The sequence below is a fragment of the Arxiozyma heterogenica genome (assembly GCF_036370985.1).
Source record: "Arxiozyma heterogenica strain weizmannii chromosome Unknown scaffold_21, whole genome shotgun sequence".
Lineage (NCBI taxonomy): Eukaryota > Fungi > Ascomycota > Saccharomycetes > Saccharomycetales > Saccharomycetaceae > Arxiozyma > Arxiozyma heterogenica.
The window spans coordinates 645,518-669,578 of NW_027042674.1; the positions used below are offsets into that span (position 1 = coordinate 645,518).

The 24,061-nt window shown below is 32.4% G+C and overlaps 10 protein-coding genes across 10 annotated transcripts; 6 read left to right on the top strand and 4 right to left on the bottom strand.

Annotated features, from left to right (window-relative positions):
• Nucleotides 1-222: 222 nt before the first annotated feature.
• Nucleotides 223-1,410, top strand: IPA1 (putative polyadenylation protein; the record flags this gene model as incomplete). The annotated part of the gene is made up of 1 exon (XM_064859285.1): nucleotides 223-1,410. The coding sequence occupies one exon, from the start codon at nucleotides 223-225 to the stop codon at nucleotides 1,408-1,410; it is 1,188 nt and encodes a 395-aa protein (XP_064714094.1).
• A 536-nt stretch (nucleotides 1,411-1,946) lies between these two features.
• Nucleotides 1,947-2,993, top strand: PWA37_002732 (uncharacterized protein; the record flags this gene model as incomplete). Its single annotated transcript, XM_064859286.1, has 1 exon — nucleotides 1,947-2,993. One exon carries the CDS (start codon nucleotides 1,947-1,949, stop codon nucleotides 2,991-2,993), a length of 1,047 nt encoding a protein of 348 aa, XP_064714095.1.
• A 164-nt stretch (nucleotides 2,994-3,157) lies between these two features.
• PMT4 (dolichyl-phosphate-mannose-protein mannosyltransferase) lies at nucleotides 3,158-5,437 on the bottom strand (the record flags this gene model as incomplete). The annotated part of the gene is made up of 1 exon (XM_064859287.1): nucleotides 3,158-5,437. One exon carries the CDS (start codon nucleotides 5,435-5,437, stop codon nucleotides 3,158-3,160), a length of 2,280 nt encoding a protein of 759 aa, XP_064714096.1.
• Nucleotides 5,438-6,426: 989 nt separating this feature from the next.
• Nucleotides 6,427-8,010, bottom strand: RPS4A (40S ribosomal protein eS4 RPS4A; the record flags this gene model as incomplete). Its single annotated transcript, XM_064859288.1, has 2 exons — nucleotides 6,427-7,198; nucleotides 7,997-8,010. 2 exons carry the CDS (start codon nucleotides 8,008-8,010, stop codon nucleotides 6,427-6,429), a joined length of 786 nt encoding a protein of 261 aa, XP_064714097.1.
• A 1,949-nt stretch (nucleotides 8,011-9,959) lies between these two features.
• BAT2 (branched-chain-amino-acid transaminase BAT2) lies at nucleotides 9,960-11,084 on the top strand (the record flags this gene model as incomplete). Its single annotated transcript, XM_064859289.1, has 1 exon — nucleotides 9,960-11,084. The coding sequence occupies one exon, from the start codon at nucleotides 9,960-9,962 to the stop codon at nucleotides 11,082-11,084; it is 1,125 nt and encodes a 374-aa protein (XP_064714098.1).
• Nucleotides 11,085-12,372: 1,288 nt separating this feature from the next.
• Nucleotides 12,373-14,124, top strand: PWA37_002736 (sugar porter family MFS transporter; the record flags this gene model as incomplete). The annotated part of the gene is made up of 1 exon (XM_064859290.1): nucleotides 12,373-14,124. The coding sequence occupies one exon, from the start codon at nucleotides 12,373-12,375 to the stop codon at nucleotides 14,122-14,124; it is 1,752 nt and encodes a 583-aa protein (XP_064714099.1).
• Nucleotides 14,125-14,743: 619 nt separating this feature from the next.
• DAN1 (Dan1p) lies at nucleotides 14,744-16,093 on the bottom strand (the record flags this gene model as incomplete). Its single annotated transcript, XM_064859291.1, has 1 exon — nucleotides 14,744-16,093. The coding sequence occupies one exon, from the start codon at nucleotides 16,091-16,093 to the stop codon at nucleotides 14,744-14,746; it is 1,350 nt and encodes a 449-aa protein (XP_064714100.1).
• Nucleotides 16,094-19,329: 3,236 nt separating this feature from the next.
• Nucleotides 19,330-19,470, bottom strand: PWA37_002738 (uncharacterized protein; the record flags this gene model as incomplete). Its single annotated transcript, XM_064859292.1, has 1 exon — nucleotides 19,330-19,470. One exon carries the CDS (start codon nucleotides 19,468-19,470, stop codon nucleotides 19,330-19,332), a length of 141 nt encoding a protein of 46 aa, XP_064714101.1.
• A 1,794-nt stretch (nucleotides 19,471-21,264) lies between these two features.
• PWA37_002739 (uncharacterized protein) lies at nucleotides 21,265-21,720 on the top strand (the record flags this gene model as incomplete). The annotated part of the gene is made up of 1 exon (XM_064859293.1): nucleotides 21,265-21,720. The coding sequence occupies one exon, from the start codon at nucleotides 21,265-21,267 to the stop codon at nucleotides 21,718-21,720; it is 456 nt and encodes a 151-aa protein (XP_064714102.1).
• A 528-nt stretch (nucleotides 21,721-22,248) lies between these two features.
• PWA37_002740 (uncharacterized protein) lies at nucleotides 22,249-22,341 on the top strand (the record flags this gene model as incomplete). The annotated part of the gene is made up of 1 exon (XM_064859294.1): nucleotides 22,249-22,341. One exon carries the CDS (start codon nucleotides 22,249-22,251, stop codon nucleotides 22,339-22,341), a length of 93 nt encoding a protein of 30 aa, XP_064714103.1.
• Nucleotides 22,342-24,061: the final 1,720 nt, after the last annotated feature.

A 24,061-nucleotide genomic window follows, 5' to 3' on the forward strand; every position in this document is an offset into this window, starting at 1 on the left:
ACCATATATAAAGGGATGCGACCTCACTGTTGTTTCACGATCAAATATCGTATATTTATAGAAAGTTATTTATTACTATTCTTTTATCTTTTTTTAGTTTAAAAGATCTTTAAAAAAAGAGATGAGGAAAGAAGATCAGTTAATAATTAGAAATATAAGCATATATTTATCTGATATAAAAATAGATACCTGTGGAAACAGCAGACTGGGGATTAACAAAGAATGAAGTATTTGATAGAATACTTACCTAGAATTGATTGTATTCAGGTTCAAATTGAGGATGATGTAGATAGTGTTATATTGAAGGGATTAACACCACAAGAAATGGTTATTGAATGTATGAGAAATAATAACACCACTCATAAGCTACAACAATTAAATATAGAATTACCTCAAGTTGTTCTAGCTGTTGTAGAAAAAAATTTAAAATTTATTAGACATAGTAAATATATGTGGTCCTTAAGATTAAAGTTATATCCGAAAAAGAATTTATCACACAAGATTTCGACTCTCTGGGGGTCGTACGACATATTACTAGATTCAAAATTGAATAAATGGAACAAGAAACATTTGAAAAGTTTAAAAGATTTTCAATTTATATGCGATTGTTGTAAATTTATTATTTTAGATAGTGACACTAATTGTCAAAGATTGAATGAGATGCCTTCTGACAATTGGGTGGAATTGATGGACTATTGGCATTGCCATAAACCTGATACTCCAATAGAATACATTGATTCCTCAAAGCAAGATTTACCAGCATTTTCATCGTCTAGATATTCCACTCTAAAACCATATACTAATGAAGTTTTGATAAGTGGATCAACTTTTCATACACTTTTAGGCACAATAAAAGATAAAATTGAGGCTATTCGACAAGAAGGAAAGACGATATTGAGATGTATTAAATGTTCAAATGTCTTAGGTGAAAGGACAGCCTCTAATAACATATGTAAATTGTACAAATGGAAATTGAACTTACAATGTAAGCAATCAAATGAATTAGATTGCTATCCGCCGCAAAATGATGTAATATTGAAGATTTGGAATTACGTTACAAATTATTCAAGAAGATACATTTTATTAAAATGTAAGGATCGTAAGGACCTTTTGATTTGGATCTTTGCTTTAGATATTGGTGTAACTTTAACTGATAACGTTGTGTATCCAAACTCGGTAAAAATATTATACGTAAATGGAGATAATAATGAAGATTATAATACTACTAAACAAGGGAAGCGTCCTAAAGATTGTAATAATAAAAATAAGACTATGAATGTGGAAGAAATTGACGTTAGTGAATTACCGTATGAAAAATTTTTAGCACAACTGAATAACAATAATCAACTTTTACCTAATGCAGCCCAGGTGTTTAATAAATGGAGAATAAGTTATCTTCCATTGACTTAAGATGATTAGTTTAATTCCAATGCTAGTTGGTTTGATTTTCATTGATTGTTACCATTAGGCCATCTAGATCCTCAATGGACCTTGCAAAAAATAGGACGAATATGTCCGTTATAGAAATGAGATAAATCTGAACTCTAAGACATCTAATTGATCAATCGATATATTACTCAACAAAAGTCAAGAAAAATATTATATCTTTACATACCACGTCATCACTATTACACCATAAAGATAGATTAGTATTACTAAGAGGAAAAAGAAAAAGAAAAAGAAAAATGGAAAAAAGAAAATAGTTTATAAAGAGATTAAGATAAAAAAAGAGAGAGATTTTTTGTTCAAGAAGTGGAGTGATAGATTAACTGTTACGCATAGACAATAACATGGAACTGCATACCTTTTTTAATGAGTGACCTTCTTAAGATTTCGACCTTAGATGTCTAGTGAATAATTGAACTGTTTTCTCGGACAAATAGCAGACTAAAAATACATTTACATATACGTACACCCATAAAAATAGGAAAAGTTAATAAGGCACAATGGTTAAAGTTGGTGTTCGTCCTAATGGTAAACAAGTTCTAATTAGAACGGCAGAAGATGACGAGAAGAATTTTTCTTTCCTTGATATTGTCAATAGAGTGGATTTGTTTCCTTTACATTTTGAAAACCTTGAAGCTTTCCAAAAAAACGTATATTATTTAACCACACACCATGGAATTAAAGTCGGATTTGTTTGCAAATTTATTGTTACAGAATTGAGATCATTGATTCCATCAGTTTTACTCAATGAAACATTTTTCATCGATGACGCAACGCATAGATTAATATTTAAGTCAACAGATTTCGAAACAAGAAATAGCCAACTTGAAGAAATTGGACAAATTTTATATAGATCCCCCAATTGTAAATTGAAGGCTTTAAAAGCGTGGAGAAATGAAAAGTATGCTATATGGATTGGAGGGGAACCTTATGTTTTATTGGAACGTGCTCTATCCGGTCCTTTTGGTATTATAACCCATGGTTCTCATATCAATGGCTACGTGACCGATCCTGACACTAAAGAAATCAAATTTTGGATTCCAAGAAGGTCTGCTACTAAACCTACCTGGCCACTTATGTTAGATAATATTGTCGCAGGTGGACTAGGTTATCCATATGGACCATATGAAACAGTGATTAAGGAAAGTTTAGAAGAAGCAAATTTGGAGAAACCCATAGTGGAAAAATATATTGAAGCTGCAGGCGTTGTCACTTATTTTCACTATGAAGGTGATGCAGATAAAGATAATTTCAGTTCAGAAAGATCATATATTGTTGGTGAGACAGAATTTATTTATGATTTACATTTGCCACATGATGTTATTCCTAAGCCTAATGATGGAGAAGTGGATTCTTTTAACTTAATGACATTAGAAGAAGTTGTTCAAGCTTTGATAAATAAAGAGTTTAAACCAAACTGTGGTCTTATAATGGTGGATTTCTTAATTAGACATGGATACATAAATGTGGAAAATGAACCTAATTACATTGAAATTGTTAACAAGGTACATAGGCATTTTCCGTTTCCAACAATTTCATCTAATTGAAAAAGAATTAAAGAAAAAAAAGCTATATTACCTCTTATAATAACTTAAAGATAGTCAATTAGACGTACATAAATAAGGAGACATATATATTAATGTATATTTTATTCTTGTTAAGAAACAAGAAAATAAACTGTTGATCATTTGATCTATTTTGTTATAATGTCTTATTTAGAGAAACTTAAAACAATGTTAAACCATTGTCTTAGAACAATTTCCTTTGGAGTCAAAGCAACATCACCGTATGTTAATGGAGCAAAGAAAATGAAGAAAGAGATGACACCTATAGTTACTAGAATAAAGAAGAAATTTAAGAAGAATGTATACACTGTTGGGGTCATTTCAAATGGTGCTCCTGGAATTTCTTCATCTTTTTCCACATTAATAGATTTACAATCACTGAAAATTACTTCCCAAAGACCAGCAGTAAACAAAGCTGCAATCAAATGAGCTGGCAAGTAGTGGTGTAAGAATTTTTGACGCCCCATTAAGAAGAATGGGAAATAGTGACATGCCCAACCACAAAGTAGGAAGGCTAATGGACAATAAAGTTTTTCTCTAGTGATTTTATTTAATGCAAAATAATCACGCTTTCTGGTAAGTAGATCAGCAGCAACAATACCTAGATAAAGACAGATAGAAATGACTTCGAACCAAAACCCGATAATGTTACCAATGAAATAAATTTGTTTTCTCTCTGCTTCTTTAGTCCAGAAAGATACACCCCTCAAACTGCCTGGCCATGACTGTGGTTGAGATGCAGCTGGATGCTCTGAGGTTAACTTATTGTTATGCTCAAACATCAAGTTTTGTAATTCGTACCATTTAGTGAAAAATGGTAGTTTCTTCACTTTCTTTGGTACATAAACATTTCTTGACTCGTCTAGATTGACGATAGTATCGACAGTCCAGACGTTACCGTCATCTTTAATCTTCTTATTACCATTAACTTCTTGTTGGTTAAACCCCCATTCAGGTAAGAGTTCATCGTTATGAGACCAAAGTGCTACTGCAGTGTCAATGTGGAAGATACGGAATGATGTCAGTTGTGTCTTCACAGTGTAACCTACATCATTCTTAGAGATTGGTTGAAATTCGAAAATTGTTTGTTTATATTTTTCACCGTTAGCTAATTCTTCATTAACAGTAGTAACTTCTTCATTGGTTGGATATAAGGGAGATGCAACATCATGGGTTAATAAGAAGGTATCTGTAACGACATGTTTCAATCTGAAGTGATCACCTAATAATAATGGATCAGAAGATGATTTTGGTGAATCTAGTAAAGGTATAATTTGCCAGTGATTGTTGACATCAGCTGCGTGGTAACCAGTGACCTGTTGACCTTCAGTAGAGATACGACCATCTTCATAACGTAATGGATAATAAGCCAAGTGAGAATGTAAGAAAGCATTAGTATCCTTGTGTTTAATGGTAATGATATCGTAATAGTTGACCGGTTTGGAATTTATAGTAGCTTCAGAATCCTTCAAAGTTTCTTGAAATTCCGCAGACATGAATGCATCACCTTGACCAGAAGTGTTTAAGATTGTGAAATGAACCCAGAACCAAAACAAGTAAAGTGCAAATGGAATAATAACCAAAGCGACTAATCTAGTCACAAAATGTTTATAAAATTTCTTCAAAGATAAACCGGAACGAATATCCAATAACTGCCATAAATTAATGGCAACAGCAATACTAATAGCAGCATAAGTCATTACACCAACGTATTTGGTGGAGATGACAAGGGATAATGATACCCCGGTTAGATGCAACCAAATGAACCATTGCTTTGTGAAAGGTTGTTTTAATTGTTCCTTGTAGAACCTAGTATAACAATAGAAGGTAGAGGCAATAGTGACAAGTAACATTGCATCTAATAAGATTAATCTAGAATCGATAACATGGGCATTGTCAATAGCAACCAATAAGGCACCCAAAGCACAGGTAGTAGCTCTGAAATTCAATTCCTTCAAAGTGTTAAATAATAAAGGAATAGTTAAAGTCCCTAAAATAGCATTGTAAGCACGATAAGCCAAGTATGGTGCAGGGTGTGTTTCATAAGAGTCACCAATTTCATTGAATTTAAAGGAACCATCATAACCACATAACCAACCAATAAAAGCAATTGCCATCTTAGCAAATGGAGGATGAACATCGAAGAAATAAGATCTTTCTAAATAGTAGGATGCAAATTTACCAAAATGGACTTCATCGAACACAACCTCTTTTGGATACCATAATTTGTAGAATCTGACAAAGGCAGCAAGTAAAGTCACAATAATTAACCAAGTCCTATACTGTCCTTCAGAGGATGGAGCCTTTTGAAGTAGCCATTTAGCACCAAGTTGGTCATAATTTAAAGCTTTCTTGGTATACTTAAATTTCATATCATCAACATCAACGGAAGACTCCCTGCTTGACTTATATTGTTTCCCGGCCATGTTAACTTATTTAAGTTTTGCTGGGCTGTGCTGTATTTTGTTGCAATAGCTATTTCTATGTCTATTTAGTTAAACTTTATTTTTTTGTAATTATTCACAACACAAGGTCTCTTCTAATTAATCTCTGTTTAATCTCAATCAAAGTTAGATAATAATGTTAAAATCTCACTGAAACCTTAATATAGCATTAAACCGGTTGGTAAGACAAGTTGAAGCAACACGATCTTTGTCACGACAGCTGTTGGTTTTGCACTTGATATCTTTATATTCTCACTTGTGCTACTTCAATCAATCTTTTTTTTTGTACGAACACGTAATCAATATATACTGAAAAACTTTCTCGAAGAAAAAAAAACAAAAAAAAAAGAAATTAAAACTGAAAAATTCCACTAAATCCTTTAGTTTTTTTTTTCACTTTTTTATGACAAATTTTGAAGGAACGGAGAAAGTTAGAAATCCTCGAGCTCAACACACATAATGATTTGTCGCTATCAAGTTGCAATTCCAGTGTCTGACTCGGCTGTCTATCCGGTCCAGTGAAGATGACACTAGAATAGAATCTATTTTATTCTGTGCAACAAAAACCGAACAGAATTATGTCACTAATGGATTATGGTATTTCAAAAGAGGAGTAGTAATCTATTTGTGTAATCTTTTATATAGTTGAAGATTTAGGTGCTACGACACTAACCTCAACCTCTCTTTTTTATTTTTTTTTTTTTTTTGATAAATATGTAAATTAACTAAAATAAAATACAGAAATCCTAAGACTACGTAATAACAATTTATTAAAGAAAAAAATGACTATAAAATTATATTTTTATGTACTGATTGACTATTTATGAATATACATTTAAATAAATGGAAAAATAAAGAGAGACTAAAAAAAAGAAGAAGAAGAATGGAGAAATTATTCTTTTTCTTTTTTTTCTTTCTTATTTTTAGATTTATCTCACTTTAGTCTTTTATTTCGCAACAGTTAAAATAATTCATAAACCTTGTTGAGCTCTTCTTCTGTCACGTTCTTCAGCAATAGTTAATTTAATACCCTTACCCTTTGGTAAAGAAATGTATGGCTTACCTTGTTCACCAATGATGAAGACATTGTTCAATCTGGTGACGAAGGTGTTGTCTAAGGAGTCCTTGATGTGGACCAAGTCGAAACCACCGTCGTGTCTTTCCTTGTGGACAATAGTACCAACACGACCTAAGTTACGACCACCAGTAACGTAGACTAATTTACCGGTATCGAACTTGATGAAATCGGTGATCTTACCAGTAGCTAAGTCAATCTTAACAGTGTCATTAACCTTGATGTTTGGGTCTGGGTATCTAATGGTTCTACCGTCGTGAGTAACAACGTATGGAATACCCTTCTTACCCAATTGGACTCTTTTGACCTTACCTAACTTGTAAGTAGCTTCTTCATCAGTGATTCTGTGGACAGCAAATCTACCCTTGACGTCATAAACTAATCTAAAGTTTTCATTGGTGGCTTCCAAAGTGATCACATCCATAAAACCAGCTGGGAAAGTAGTATCAGTTCTAACTTTACCGTCGACTTTGACATGACGTTGCATTAAAATAGCTTTAACTTCACGACCATTCAAAGCATACTTTAATCTGTTCCTTAAGAAAACGATCAATGGTAAAGATTCACGCAATTTGTGTGGACCAGCAGATGGTCTTGGAGCGTAACAACCAGATAATTTGTCCAATAACCAATGGTGTGGAGCTGCTAATCTTTTAAGATGCTTCTTTCTATACGTAAAATATAATGATTATTATTATTGTTATTATTATCACTTACAAATAATGTCTATCTGTTAGTAAGCAATTAATTTGTTTGAATAAGTGAAATTGAAGAAGAAAATGAAAGGGGACGGTCCTGCATTTTTTTTTCTTTTGTTTTTGAATATCCATTATTATTGGAATAGAAACGTTGTAAAATATATGTATGCTGTGGTATTGAGTTAATAACTAGTCTTGGAAAGAGACAAAACCATTTTTTCTTAATTTTTACTTTTGCAGATAAAAAGATCGATATTATGTCAACAATCAGATCCTCTATAAAGTAAAAATGATATAAACTGTATTGTCATGATTAATTAATAATTTTCATTTGAGAACGAATTTATTATAACTATAGTGCAGTTTTATTATGATAAGTATCATTTATGATCAGATATTAATATTACCAATATTTCCACGTTTACTGTTTTACTTTATCTTAAACTCTAACATATTGTAGTGATTTGTATTTGCAGAATAAAATTATCATGATTCATCGTTTCTTGTTTTCTCTTCTCTTTTTTTTTTTTTCATCGTTTTCATTAGTATTATAAATATAGTATATTCCTTGGATATCATTTTGTAACTTTTCAAAGTTTGATTATGTTCATTTCATAACATTCTACATATTCTAAGATATCTTAAAAAAAAAAAATAAACAGTAACTCTCCCTTATGCACTAATTAATTCATAATACTCTTAGCCCCAGGCTACCGTCTTAACTCCTTTTTTTTCTGCTATCCTTACAGTGTATTTAAATATGCATACGGTCCTCTAGCCATTTCTGCGGTTAAGTTAGTTGGATGCTTAGGGCAAAAAATCTCTCAAGCTCTATCACGAAGTAAACACGAAAAGGAGAACCAAAACAAACAAGCTAGCAAGTAAGTAAGCATTACGAATAAATGTAAAAAAGACACGAACAAAAGATGAATAACCATTATACAGCTAGAATCTCGAACCCTCCTACATAATGAAAGGGATTCACGGCTGCCACACAATAGCTAACTAAATCTTAGATGGCCTTCAACATTCGAAATCTGAAACCCATGATTCATTTTTTTTCTTTTACTGAGACAAGAAAGGAAAGCCACCAATATTAGAGTGGTTGGTTCCTTAGATGATACATCACAACATACGGAGAGTGACCAAGAGATACATTCAATCTATCAATCTATCGATCTTGCTTACTTGTTTCCTCATTGCAAACCAACATAATACCCAAAAAAAGAAAAGAAAAAAAAAAGTTCAAAGAATATAATGACCGACCGTATTCCACATAGTCAAAGAGGGAGAAGAGTAGAATTAGAATGAATGGAATGGTCAATAATAAAGACTTGTAGAGTGTAGCTATCACTCTCACTTACTATACGATTTTTCACAGTGAGGTCTTCTGTCTTTCTCTTTTTGTTTCTGTTACATAAACACACAGAGAAGACAGATGTTCACAAGTGAAGATGGTAGAAACATCAGTTCACATTACCATTTTCTCACCCTCCCGTTCCCCTGATTGTGACCAGTAAACTGCGTATAATAAGTTTTTACTTACCGGTAACAGTATGTAAACATTCATCTTCTACTATCTGATACGGTGTTCTTCCGTGAGGGAATTCTAAAGCTAAAAACAACAACCACAACAACAAGACCCTGTTGTGTGTAAAGAATACTTGCTTATTTTCCTAAACAGGAGACCCTGGTGAAAAACACACGTAATAGACAATACCAGCCTAAATGTATGGGTGTTTTCTAGATTAAGACAGTCTCGTCTTCTTTTCTTATTTTTTTTTCTTTATTTTTTTTTCTTTATTTTTTTTTCTTGAAGAACTTTCGATGTATCCTTAATTGTTTAAAAGTAAACAACTAAATATTGTCCGTGAAAGCTATTGTTTTGTTTATTGATCTCCAGATTTTTGTACCATTTTTACTCTTTTCTTTTTCTATCCTTTTTTTTATTTTTTTTTTTTTGGACGACCCCACGCGGCATTTAAAATACGACGAAATTACAATTGATAAACAAAAAAATAAAAAAAAAGCAAGACACAAAAATGGTAATGATAATGATAACAATAATTAATGGTAACAAATTCAATGGATCTATTGAGAACTTCCCAGATTCTCTAATTGATTTGACACTTATCGAACAATTCTTTCCCAGTTTATTGTGTCTCTGACAAAAATGACGTTTTTGTTTTAGTGTTTTTTTCAAGGGTACACACACAATAATAAGAGAGAATTTTCGTTTTTGTGTTTGTCTTTTTCTTTTTCTTTGCCGCTCTTTGCATTGCCCCATCAATAATGCAGGTTAGGACATCTAATTAGATTTATATGTCTTTCTGAAGGTCAGTGATTCGTTCAAACGATGGCCTTATTATTTGGATCGTACTCATAATAATAATATATATATACACGTGTATGTATGTGCATGTGTGTGTGTGTGTTTGTGTGTTTGTATAAGCATGTCTTTATGTCTTTATGTCTTTAATGTGGAGATATTGTTTCTTCTTGTATTGTAACATATATTATATATACCCTTGGAGTTCTCTTCTCTGTCTTCTCCTCATCTTTGTGGAAGAAAATACAATATTGTTAATATTGTTAACATTCCTTTATATTCCAAACAAATATTACTGAATAAGAAAGGAAAGGATTAAAAAAAAAAGAAAAGAAAAGAATAAAAGGAAAGTATTTTAGCTTTGAGAGCATCAATTAGTATACTCATTTTCATTGGTCCATAATGTCAGCTCCATTAGACGCATCGAAAATCGTTATCACACCAGTTGCAACCCCTTCTAAACCATTGTCAAATGACAAACTGATCTTTGGTAAGACTTTCACAGATCATATGTTGACCGTTGAATGGACAAAAGAAAAAGGATGGGACATCCCACACATCAAACCTTATGGTCCATTGTGTCTAGACCCATCTGCAGTTGTCTTTCACTATGCATTTGAATTATTTGAAGGTATGAAAGCTTACAGAACTGAAGATAATAAAATCGCACTGTTCAGACCTGAAATGAACATGAAACGTATGAACAAGTCTGCTTCCAGAATCATGTTACCAAACTTCGACGGTGAAGAACTGATTAAACTGATCACAAGGTTGATTGAACAGGATAAACATTTGATTCCAGAAGGTCAAGGCTACTCCTTATACATTAGACCAACACTAATTGGCACCACTACCACACTAGGGGTTGCTCCGCCAGACAGAGCATTACTGTTCGTCATTTGTTCTCCGGTAGGACCATATTACAAGACAGGTTTCAAAGCAGTTAGATTGGAGGCTACCGACCATGCTACAAGGGCATGGCCAGGTGGTTGCGGTGACAAGAAGCTGGGAGCCAACTATGCGCCATGTATCTTGCCACAAGTGCAAGCTGCGGAACGTGGATACCAACAAAACTTGTGGTTATTTGGTCCAGAAAAGAATGTGACAGAGGTAGGTACAATGAACTGTTTCTTTGTATTCAAGGAATCTGCGACAGGTAAGAAGGAACTGGTCACTGCTCCATTGGATGGAACCATTTTAGAAGGTGTGACAAGGGATTCTATTTTAACTTTAGCAAGAACTAGGCTGGACCCTAAGGAATGGACAGTCAGTGAACGTTATTGTACTATTAATGAAGTGAAAGAGAAGGCAAAAAGGGGTGAATTGGTGGAGGCCTTTGGATCCGGTACTGCAGCTATTGTATCTCCAATAAAAGAGATCGGCTGGAAGGAAGAATCGATTGACATTCCATTACTGCCAGGAGAGCAAAGCGGTGAATTTACAAAACTAGTAGCACAGTGGATTGGTAACATCCAATATGGGAAAGAACAGTTTGAAAACTGGTCAAGAATCATTGCCGAATTATGAAGGAAAAACTAGCTTAGAATAAGAGATAAAGTTTATATATACACGTTTATATACACACGTATGTATGTATGTTTTCTTCGTTTCCATGATAGCTAATGGCATTAAGTATATTGATAATGATAGCATTACAATTTGTTCATCTGTTTATTCATTCATCTATCTACTTCTTTGTATATATTTATATATTTATTAATTTAGCCGCCGGAACATTTCCCAAAAAAACATTTCTTCTGTTGAACAAAATATATGAAAAACACCAAAAAAATGTCTATCATTTGCAAATCATTGTAAAAAAAAAACAGATTGGGACAGGGGAAACATATACAAATAAAAGACACGTGGGACCAAACTACAATCCTTAATTTTGGGTTTATTTATTTATTTATTTATTTGTATATGCTATTTCACAGACAAAGAATTCTATTATTCCAGTGATGACAACTCTATTTTCATGCCATAAAACACAAAACATTGAACAATTACTACTGAAACACGTGATTCACAATCATAGACATACAGAATAAGGGATAATACGGCGCTACAATATTTTCTATTCTAAAACACAGGTTTTGCATTGTTGTTGGAGAGGACAAATCACAATAGCAAACCTTAAATACTTGCATTTGTTTAGTTTTTTATTACATGAATGAAGACAATATGTTGTATTATTATTGTTATTGTTGATGGCTATTGTTTTGCTTCTTTTACATGATTCCCCTGTTTTTCTTTTTTCTTTGTCTTTTTTCTTTGTCCTTGCCTTTTATCTTTTGTCTTTGTCCTTTGTCCTTTGTTCTTGTCTTTTGTCTTTAACTTTGTCTTTAACTCTAACTTGATCTCTGTTAAGAATGTGATAAACAATAGTAGTAGAAGAAAGTACACTGCCACACGTAAATAAAACATATACAAATATACAAACATCCAAATAAATATATACAAATATACAAATATATAAATATATAAATATATAAATATATAAATATATAAATACGTATCCTCATATTACACCGGACACCAAGAAATCTTCTCCCTTGATCTTCTTCTCCCTTGATTAAGTGTTCTGGTGCTTACATCACTATACCCTTAACTTTTTTATTACTTTGATTTATTTTTTATTCTATTTCTTTTGTTTTATACTTGACTTTGTTCAAAAAGGAATAGATCAAAGCAAATAAAAGACAGCCCATAAATATATATATTTATATTTATATTTATATTTACAGTCGACTATTACTACTTTGTTACTCTTCGATTTTTGCTTTTTGCTTTTTGTTAAACTCAGAATAATTCAATGTCTTCAGAACCTATTCCTCCTCTGAATTCAATCACTCATTCGACTGTCTCCCAAAATTCCTATAAGGAAGATAGCAATGACTTGAATAACCATTCTCCTACTGACTATCACGGTTCTGAAAATAATGACAGTTTGAACAATGAGAATGATTATTTGAAAAAAACAGATGAAGATATTGCTCCAACTAGCAAAATTACTGAAATCCCTAGGAAACCTGCTTCTGCCTACATAACTGTCTCACTCCTATGTTTAATGATAGCCTTCGGTGGTTATATATTCGGATGGGATACAGGTACTATCGGGGGTTTCATCAATCAAACCGACTTTCAAAGAAGATTTGGTCAAAGAGCAGCTGATGGTACTTATTATTTCTCTAAGGTTCGGACCGGTTTGATTGTATCTATTTTTAATATCGGTTGTGCCATAGGTGGTATTGCTTTCTCCAGAATTGGGGATGTGTGGGGTAGAAGACTTGCACTGGTTTGGGTCTCTGTCGTTTATATGATTGGTTTAGCTATATCAATATCTTCTATCGATAAATGGTACCAATATTTTATTGGTAGAATCATTTCCGGTATGGGTGTAGGTGGGATCGCCGTCTACTCCCCTCTAATGATCTCAGAAGTATCCCCAAAACATATCAGAGGTACCCTTATTGCATGCTATCAATTGATGATCACGCTAGGTATCTTCATAGGTTATTGTACAAACTTTGGTACCAAGCGTTACAGTAATTCAACTCAATGGAGAGTGCCATTAGGTTTGGGTTTCGCATGGGCCTTGCTAATGATTGCTGCAATGTTTTTTGTCCCTGAATCTCCAAGATTCCTAATCGAGGTTGGTAGAATAGAGGATGCCAAGAAATCCATTGCCAGATCAAACAAAGTCGATGTTAATGATACATCGGTACAAGATGAGGTCGATCTACTTCGCAGCAGCATTGAAATGGAAAGAGCCGCAGGTAATGCTACATGGAGGGAGTTGTTTTCTCCAAAGGATAAAATCTTACAAAGATTAATAATGGGTATCTTTATTCAATCTCTACAACAATTAACAGGTGCTAATTATTTCTTCTATTATGGTACCTCCATCTTCAAGTCTGTCGGTTTAGAAGACTCTTTTGAAACTTCCATTATTATCGGTGTTGTGAATTTTGTTTCCACTTTTTTTGGGATTTATTTTGTCGAAATGTTTGGCCGTAGAAAATGTTTACTATGGGGCTCTGCTGCAATGATATGTTGTTATGCAGTCTACGCGTCGGTAGGTGTGACACGTCTATATCCAAATGGTAAAGGTCAACCATCTTCAAAGGGTGCAGGAAACTGTATGATCGTCTTCACTTGTTTTTTTATCTTCTCTTTTGCCACCACATGGGCTCCAATCGCATTCGTTGTTGTGGCAGAGACTTTCCCATTAAGAATCAAGGCTAAAGGTATGTCAATCTCAATCTCTGCAAATTGGACTTGGAATTTCTTAATCAGTTTTTTCACACCTTTTATTACTGATGCAATCAATTTCTATTATGGGTATGTCTTCATGGGATGTTGTGTATTCGCCTTTTTGTATGTTTTCTTCTTTGTGCCAGAAACTAAGGGATTGACTTTAGAAGAGGTTAATACTATGTGGCAAGAAAATGTTTTGCCATGGAAGTCTTCTAATTGGATTCCTCCAGCAAGAAGATCTGCAGACTACAATGCTGAGGAGTTGGCACATGATGAGAGACCTTGGTATAAAAAGATGCTTGGTTGAATATCCTGCTTTTTTGTTGTTTTTGCTTTTATTTTAAGTCAAGCATCAAGTCAACACCCAAGGCATTCTATTATTAACATAATTTCTATTAATCAGTTTATTCTGACTCTAATTTTATTTAATTTTTATTTTATTTCACTATACTATACCTTGTCTAATCCTGTTTTTATATGTACATATGTTTGTATTTTACTAGGTTAATGCTACTTTTTTTTTATTGATTAAATCAAATAACTAACTAAAAAAAAATATTAATAATGTAAATAATAGTAACGCACAATCTGCCTGTTTTTATTTTCACTATTATGCTTTTTTTTTCTTTTTTCAAGATTTTCTTACTATGTAAATTACAGGTTGCAGTTTCATATACATGGGTGTACGTTCAAATCAGAAGAAAGATTTTTCAAAAATTTATTAGGTTGATATGAAAATATTAAATAAAGGCTATTACAAAATTTTATAATACGAAGATATATAAATAATATGTAATTATATATTAGAATGTGATATAGAGTAAATCGTAGTTACAATGGTTCAATAGAGACCCACAACCATAAAATAGATAAGCAAAAAAGAACAAAGAAAAGGAGATATATTCCATTAAATCATTTGACATCAACTAAATCAATAGAGCAACAGCAGCTAAAATGCATGCACCGACACCAGCAAATTCCTTAGCAGCCCCGTTTTCGTTGACTTGTTGTGCAATGACAGGCTTGGAAGAAGTGGCAGATTGTTCTGATCTAGTAACTTGACTAACAGTAGATGGTACAGAAGTAGCCAAGGAGGCAGATTTCTTAGATTGACAGACTTCATCACAAATTGTGGATGTAACAGTAGAAACGTTACTAGATGTGACTGTTGCTGTAGATTCGGCTAATTTCTTTGATTGACAAACTTCATCGCAAACAGTTTCTGTAGTTTCAGAGGTGTTTTGAACTGTGGTAGAAACAACTGTGGAAGACTCTGGTGGACAACTAGTAATAGTCGTAGTGTTAACATAACGATTAGTAACTGTGTTCAACATAGTTGTCACATTGAAATATTTAGAAGAGTCGGTAACAGAAGATAGGACAGAAGAGGATGTAGTATTTTGAACGTATCCTTCTGAAGATGTAGATACTAATGAGGATGAAGTTATAGCAGAGGATGAGGAAGTGGTAGTTAAGTTAGCAACTGCAGGGATAGAGGATGAAATGATGCTAGAGGAAAGAATAGATGAAGAATAAGAAGAAGAAACTGGGGTGCTAGAAGAAGAAATGACAGAAGAGGAGAATGGAATTGAGGAAGATGAAGCAACTAAAGAGGAAGGAGAAACAGAAGATGATGGTGTTGCTGAAGTAGAAGTTGTAGAAGAAGAAGGAGTAACAAAAGATGAGGAAGTTTCTGAAGAGACGGTACTGGATGTTGCGGAAGAAGAAGGAGTAACAAAAGATGAGGAAGTTTCTGAAGAGACGGTACTGGAAGTTGCGGAAGAAGAAGAGATAACGTCAGAAGGAGCCGAAAAAGAAGAAGAAGCTACTGCAGAGGAGGTAGGAGTGATGGTGAAGAAAGAAGAGGAAGAAGAAGTAACTGGGACAGCATTGATACCTGTGACAGCAATATCTTCTTTGTCCAAATAAGCTTTAAGAGATGGTAAGATTCTTGCAGAATACCAAGGAACACCAGTTAACATCATTTGAACAGTTGATGGATTAATACCAGTTAAGGCAGTAGTCCAGGAATCATCTGCAGTGTTCATCATAGCTTGAAAAACAACATCGTTTAAAACACTTGGGTATGGTTGATCTGGATTTACCTGTCTAAATGAAAGATATTCCATCATATGACCAAGAATATCATCAACGTAAACGACTAATTCAGCCATTTGAACATCTTCAGCGGTAATAGGTAAAGTAGTAACAGCACTGACTTTGTTGATTGCAGCAATAGCAGCTGTAGCTGCTACATATTTATTAACTCTAACCATTTCTATTCTTATAATATTATTTATTAAATAATTGGTTTAGTCGGCTTTATTTGTTTACACAAAGACCTGTTTAACCAATATTCCAGAAGCGGTAGATTAATTCATAAAAAGAAATGATGCAAGATGCTGGAACTGTCGCACAACCACACACATATATATATATCTACATATATATATATATATATACTTGAATACTTATTTTGTGAAAGAACCATAAAACAAATAGACTATTTTTTTAAAAATAGCTTAAGGTATTGTCTATATCAGTTGCACCGTTTAAACGAATAGGTGCGAACTGAAAAATAACAGTTGTAACCTCATGCCAATGAGATCCAACTAAGAATTTTGGTTTAAAAGTAAAAAAAAAAAAGAAAAAGAAAGACATACACTAAATAAACAAGAGGACACCCATCCATCACACCACTAAATAGATAAAATTAGCTGAGTAAATAACTCTTTTAAAGAACATTACTATGTGGAGCATAAAGTAGAAAAAACATATATATGGTATTCATATTCTCAGTTCAATAAGCGATCTATAGACCCATTACAGGTGAATACCTCGTTCCTAAAACCTACTCTTTAATAAATCGCTATACAATTAGTGAAAAAAATCTAAAATACAATTATCAAACCAATTTACCATTGTATTATTCTAACCCTCTCCTTGAAAAGCTAATTACCTAATACATAGCTTATGATCTATACTCTATGCTTCGTATAAAAATGCATATTATACTAAATAGGAGAAAAAAAATTTTTTGATATATAGAGATATTTGAGGAGGGAAAAGAAAACAAATGTAAATTAGGCAATACTCAGCGATGTATATAATCATGTACATTTTTATTTATTTCCAGATTTGACACACTAGGGGGGGAAATGTATACAGATTGTTCGTCTGTAGTTATTACACTCAATCGCTAATTATTTCGACTGCCCTCTTACCTCGTATAATAAAGTTCAATGCAACCTATATTTTTTTTTGAACAGTCTTGTTTGTTTATGGTTTTTGTTTACTAAAAAGTCTTTTTTATTATGGGAACAGGTGATAAAATAATACAAAAAAAAATAAAATAAAAGCAAAAAGAAAAAGGTAACCATTTTTTTTGTTATCGCGTGTATTCAAATGTTTTTCCTAAAAGGGTAACACATCGACGAACAAATCTCCCGTTTAGATCAAAGAACTGAAAAAATTAAACGAACGAACAAACAAACTTTAAAAACTCTATGCTTTACTTGTCGATCGTTTACCCAAAATGGTTACACTGTTTTGTAATGTTGTGTGTTCTAGTGCAATTGATTCTTTAAACATATAATACTTTAAAATCTTGATCTGTGTATATTCCATTTTAATCACGTCATCTAATATATTCTGTTATCCCAATCTCTGTCGACAGTTGCATTTTTCCCATATTTGAATACCACAATACCAAAAAAATAATCTATGAGTTTTTTATCATCAAAAAATTTCGTATGATATGACATGACAGAAACAGCATATTGCCTCCATGTTTAGAAACTTGCAGATTAAATAGTTGTGTTTTATGCAAGATCGTCTATTCAGTTTATCAATAAAGATTATTAACAGATTTGTCATCTCTAGATCATTCATCGATAAACGTATTATTAAAAGAAAGAACTTGTTCTGTGGTTTATTTTAACATATATCTTAGTCCTTCTTTGCACAAGGCAACATTTATTCAATTATTCAACTAAATAAGCCTACTCTACTTGCCCTCTTCGATTATCTTGAGAACATTGAAACCGAATCTGACACTAATTCCATATTTCTGCAGATTCTTCTATTGAATCCCCAACATCATTCACAACTAATCCTGATATTCCTACCGAGAATCTTTCACCATCAAATACTGCTGCACTACCATCTTTCGAATATTCCTCAGACGACCCAGAGAACAACAGTGTTCAAGAAACTAACCAACCTATTGATTCAGTCCTAAATGATGATTCCGGCTGAAATAGAATGAAATAGATACAACAATGAAATTTTAGCAGATACTATACAATAAAATGTTAAGTAATCATTGTTTAGATATCACCAAACATTGATGCATCTGTTTCGTAAATATTTTATCGTTAGTAGAGGAAAATGGCTTAATATCAACATATATAAAGCCAAGGATTTCCTCATATCTTATTTTTATTTTATATACACGTTTTGTATATTATTATTTCTATGTTGTATATAGAGAAGGAAAGTAAAGAACTTCACCTTAATTTTGTACACTAATAAATATACAACCATCATAAAAACATGATTGAGAATGTATCCTAATATATCAATTACCAACGCGCATTCATTCTCAACAATTCCAGTTGTGATCACCAACGCTGTTACAATGTATACTAATATTCTTCCTCCAGAAGAGGTGATTACTCAATATACTATTAATTAGTATCTAATAAAATCTCATTGTTCTAACTATTTTTTGTAGAACATTCTATTTCAAGTAAACAGAGTTTACTTCCACTACAAACACTTATTTTAGTCAGCATATGTTGCTGGAACAGCTATTTTTCTGTCATAATTTGTGATACTTATTCTGTGCTTCGTATAAAAATACATGTTTTCACTAGGTGAGAAAAATTTTCTTATATATGGAGAATAGATGGAGGAGGAAAGAGAAAAAATACATATAAGCATTTATCATAAAGTTATTGTACACAGTCAATTGCTTGTTTCGAACAAGAAGAATATGGAAGAACTTAAATATAATTTTGTAAACTATAAAAATATAACTATAATAATTGAAGATGTTTACTATTTGTCAAGTAATTACAGGCATCCACAACAAATATCTTATTTAGAATACTTCTCTTTTCAGATTGTTTTTATAAAGTAAAAAAGAAACTAGATACTTTATTTAAAATATTGATAGTATATATAACGGAGTAACTATATTCAAAAAAACACCAATTTAGTAAAACAATGACTAGCATGTTTAACCAGTTTGGCATTCATTGTCAATTCCACCATATGCATCAACATATACCTCACCTACCATTATAGAATCAATCCCTGGAGTAGAACTATCTCCAAATGAAGCACAAAATTTACTTTGAACACTATAGTAGGGCATATCAGTACATGGCTGAATTTGAGATACAAACATATTTCCAATGTCCATAGCTCCACTTTTTGCTTCATTTTGCATATTTGCCTTGAATAATTCAGCAGCAACAACATTTAGATCATACAAGTTGTACGAAAGTTATTCACCATCTCCTCTCTTGTGAAAAGTCTTTTTTTGCGTAGTAAATTCTTTAAATGCTTCAGCAGATGCTAATAAATGTCTTGGATGAACTATAGTAGTTATCATTGTGTCATTATAATTGATAGACCAAGTCAACATATTATCGATGCTACCATCTCTTTTATAAAGAGATCCCTCATTATCATACCAAATTGCTGGAACACCTGTAATATTGTCAAAAAACTTCCCCAAAGGTTGATTAAGAGCATATACATGATCTTCAACTAAAGGATCAGACGCCAAAGTTAAATTTGCTGCAGGATATGGATGTTCCAACAATATATTTCTTTTAGCAACACCTGACTCCTTCCACCATTGCCAACCACTACTAGCACCTTCAGCAGAAAGAACGGCACTAATAGAAGCACAAGCGGCACCAATAACATATGTCCCAATACACCAGGCTGGTCCAGAAAGAGTAATACCTGATATTGCTACTTCAGCAGCAGGATTGCAAATTTGAGGAGCAATTAATCTAACTCCATAAGCAATATATCCAAAAAAGGTAACACCTGCTGCAAGTAATATACTCTTCCAGTTAATACGTTTTATTAGATATGCAGTTGTGAGAAAAGCAAGTAGTAGTATAATAACAATATATTTTTTGTCTTATTAATCGGCATCACCATCAATTCTATTTAAATATTCTCTTTTAAAAATTCTTTACCACTTTGATAATCTCTATAGAATTACTTACTTTTCCAATACTTAGAAACATTCCTATACCTTAAATTTTCAGTAAATAGAATTTGTTTTGCATTTGTGAAAAAATTATTAAATAACGTGTATATATATATACATGCATAGATATGGTTATAAATTCAGATAAACGACATATTTAAATTTTTGCTAAACTTAAATAAATAATATTTAGAAGTTCTTAGTAATGCTTATACAAAACAACTCATATTATTATTTAATATTGTTTCCATTATTATTATTATAATAAAAAAAGATATTATCCCTGCTGGAATGATATACTACCTGTTTAGGAAGTAACTCCTTATCTTAAGGATGAAAAAATCTGTATCATGCACAATCCAGTATTGTAGAGATAAAATCAAATAAAATCAAAACAAGGAATAATATTATGAAAATTTATCAAAGAATAAAGAATATAGAAATGGACAACATTATTTATTAATTTCCGAATCTGGATGAATAATATATATACATCGTGTCTTTTTATTTCTTATATACTTGAATAATTGTTGTAAGGAACCTAACTGGAAATCCAGTAGATACGCAATTCCGAGGGTAACACCTGAGTGTCTGGGTGAAGGATTGGTACGGCCATGTGCGCAGTGGCTTGTATAAGGTATTGAATCTGATAGGAGGATTTCCAGGGAGTGATAATTATATCAAATCTTATCAAGAGGCCTTTGACTATTGAGAGATATGGCAGGGGTAATCATCTTATTTAAATACATCTTAGTAATGATATTAAGAAGTAACTCTTAATATCATACAAGAAAAAGAAAACAACAAGGAGAAGTAATAATATAACATCAGGGTTATTAATTAGTGATATATAGAGCTTACGTAAGAGTGTTTATAGTTGTACTAATTGATATGATTCATCCATTTACATACGACAACTCTTACATATATATAGTATATACATCTTACAACGAACTTTCGTGTAGCCATTTTTTGCATTTCGCTCGAATTGTGATAACATCCAGGGGAATTGTGACATGACTTTGTCTTCAGAAACCTGATAATATAATAATGGGTTCTACTGTTTTTAAAACTTCCACTATTTAAAAGAGAAATGCAAAGTGGCACAAGTCAGTCATAGGAAATCTTTTTTTTGAACGGTTGCTATTATCCATTGTTGCAGATACTATTACTCCACCAGAGCTCTTGACAACTATCGAAGTAAGTTTAATCATGGCACTTATCAAAAAAGAATCTATGCTACATTTTTGGACCACCTTCGTTCTTAGAGTTATTTTCATAGCAGCATCTATACTGTTGATTTTGTGGTTTTATTCTATAACTGTTGCTCCTATATTTGGTGGTAGGTCGTGGAAAAAGAAAGCCATTATTGGAGCTGTTGGAGTTGTGCTAATTACAGCTACCTTTGCAAAAACCTATCCTGTTCTTTTTAAACGTGCACGTTGGACCTTTGCTGTAGGCTCAACATTGGCAGGTTTAGTGTTAGCAGCTGGAAGTGTAGCTATTCCATCCTGGACAGCAGCCATATGCTTAGCTTTTTCAAGTCCTGCTTGTGTTCCTGTTACAGATTCTATTTTGATTGCTGTTGATGTTGCAATTGCTGCTGCTATTATTTGGAAAACCGAAGATTTTGAAATGCATAAAAAACGGAGTACAGCTGCTAGGTAAGTTTCTATTTTTGGTTCTGATATTATAGCTTTGTTACATTATTTTATAGACACAACGCAAATTTCCTCATCTACAAGAGAGGCAATTAGTTTTGAACTTGTTGGAGAGATTAGTCAGGTTAATCCTTTGCAAAAACGAGACAGTGCAGTTAACCATAATTTTATCCAGTTTAATACTACGTTCGGGGTTCATATTGCAGTATCACCAGTGTTATCTATTGAGGAGTTAGCAAAGCATATTCTAGTTGCTGAGCTAGGTGTGCCTTTTGGGAATAGTAGTTTGGTAAAACGTCAAGAGTTTTCGGTTAATTGGGTATCTTATGGTTGGGATAATGCAAATCATGATTTTTCTCAAGAGTGGTATAACTATGAGGGCGGTAATTTCGATTCTCTATTAGAAGATGCTGTTCAAGACGCACTTGGCAAATATCCCGATTGGAAGTACTGCGTGGCACCAAATGATTTAAAACGAGGTGAAGCAACCAATTATCAAGATAATCCAGGTGTAGGCACAGGAACAGGGAATGTCATGCACGGTGAAGTCTATTTTAATACTTATGGCGGTATTGATGGTTATTGTAATGACAACGAAGACGGAGCACAGAATTCCAGTGATTGCTAGTTTTCATATTTGTTTCAGTTAACTTTATTTCTTTTTTGTTATTTACAAACTCAATATTTGCTTTTTTTTAAATATAACCTGCTAGAATGATTTCCCACCCACTTAAGAAGTAAATCACTACTTCAAACAAGAGAAATGTGTGTTTTGCACAATCCAGTGTTGTGAAGATATTTCACGAAACTCAAAATCATAAGAAAAAGTTATAAAAAACTTTTCCAAATGCAAAGAATATATAAATGAATAACTTTACTTATTGAATTCTCGGTCTGGATGAAGCATATACATACATTGTGTTTTTATGTTTCATTTATAGTTGTATAATTGTTTATTCTCTGGACAGAGATCAAGGGAAAATAGTCTATAATATCATTGAATAATAATATAAATATTGTTCGTAAAATATGATCATCAATGCTAAAGAAATGTATATTGATACTCTTCCTCCAGAGGAAATGATTACTCAATATTCTATAGTTTAGTATCTGCTAAAATCTCATTGTTCTATCTATTTCTTTTTAGAAGATTCTATTTCATAGAAACAGAACTCATTCAGTAGAATCTACAACTTCTCAATATACACACAACTGTCCTTTTATCTTTTTCCGTTTTATTTTTTTTTCTCTTCTGGAATCCAAATTTTCTTAAATCTCAAAAACATTTTCACTCAAATAAATAACTCACACAGATATGGACCGCTCTACAGCGCAAATACATAAACAAAACAGATATATAGACAGTTCCTCAGTTGTAATCTACCTACTCCAAGCATTTGCGTGATATAAATATAAACATACACTACCATTCAATATGATATAATTATGCCAAATTACATCTAGCAGTTATTCATAAATATCCTTATTCCAGTCCTCTGAGATATCATAAAACGTAGAGAACACATTCACAACAATCCACGTAATAAATATAGTATTACTAGAGAATGTGTATATAAATGGAATACACTTATTTCTATGTTATGATTACTTTATCACTATGAGTATTTAGGAAAACATGAACACATATACTCATTGACATCTTCCATTTAAATGATACAATCTGATATCACACATTAATCCCACATAGTAATTACTTTAGTGCCACTATCATGAAATGTACAATACATTCATACGAATGAACCTCACACTATAATTATCAACACTGTACAAACTACCATTGCATTCCATAAAGAACTGTTTGTCATTGCTTGTCGTCAATTGGTAAAATTCAATAATACTGTTATCTATTCTTACAACTCTAACATCGTATCTGATAATTACCAATATTAAATCAAATAATAAGCATGGATGATCTTGTAATCAAATGGTAATTACAAACAAAAATGGTTCAAGTATGGGATATACAACAGAAAATTGGTTGTTTACTGATTTGCATTGGATCTGTGGAAATTATTTTACCTGGATTACTATATATATACAGTTGGGGAAGATGGAACAGTATTTGCTTTGAGTGTTACTATCAACATTATAATTGATATTTCTTACTTTATACAGTGTTATCTCATTTACCCAAATCAAGAACATCAACATAGTCAAAGTAAGTAATTTTCAAGACACTCTCAGATATTTAATATACTGAAGCAAGATGTTAATTTCTATGAAACATCAACTTTGAACAAACGGCTAAAGGTTCTTTTATTATGTCTCTTTTTCTGGATTAAGATTAATGTTGTATGGTGTATTCTTGCCATAAGTCCTTTTTTTTC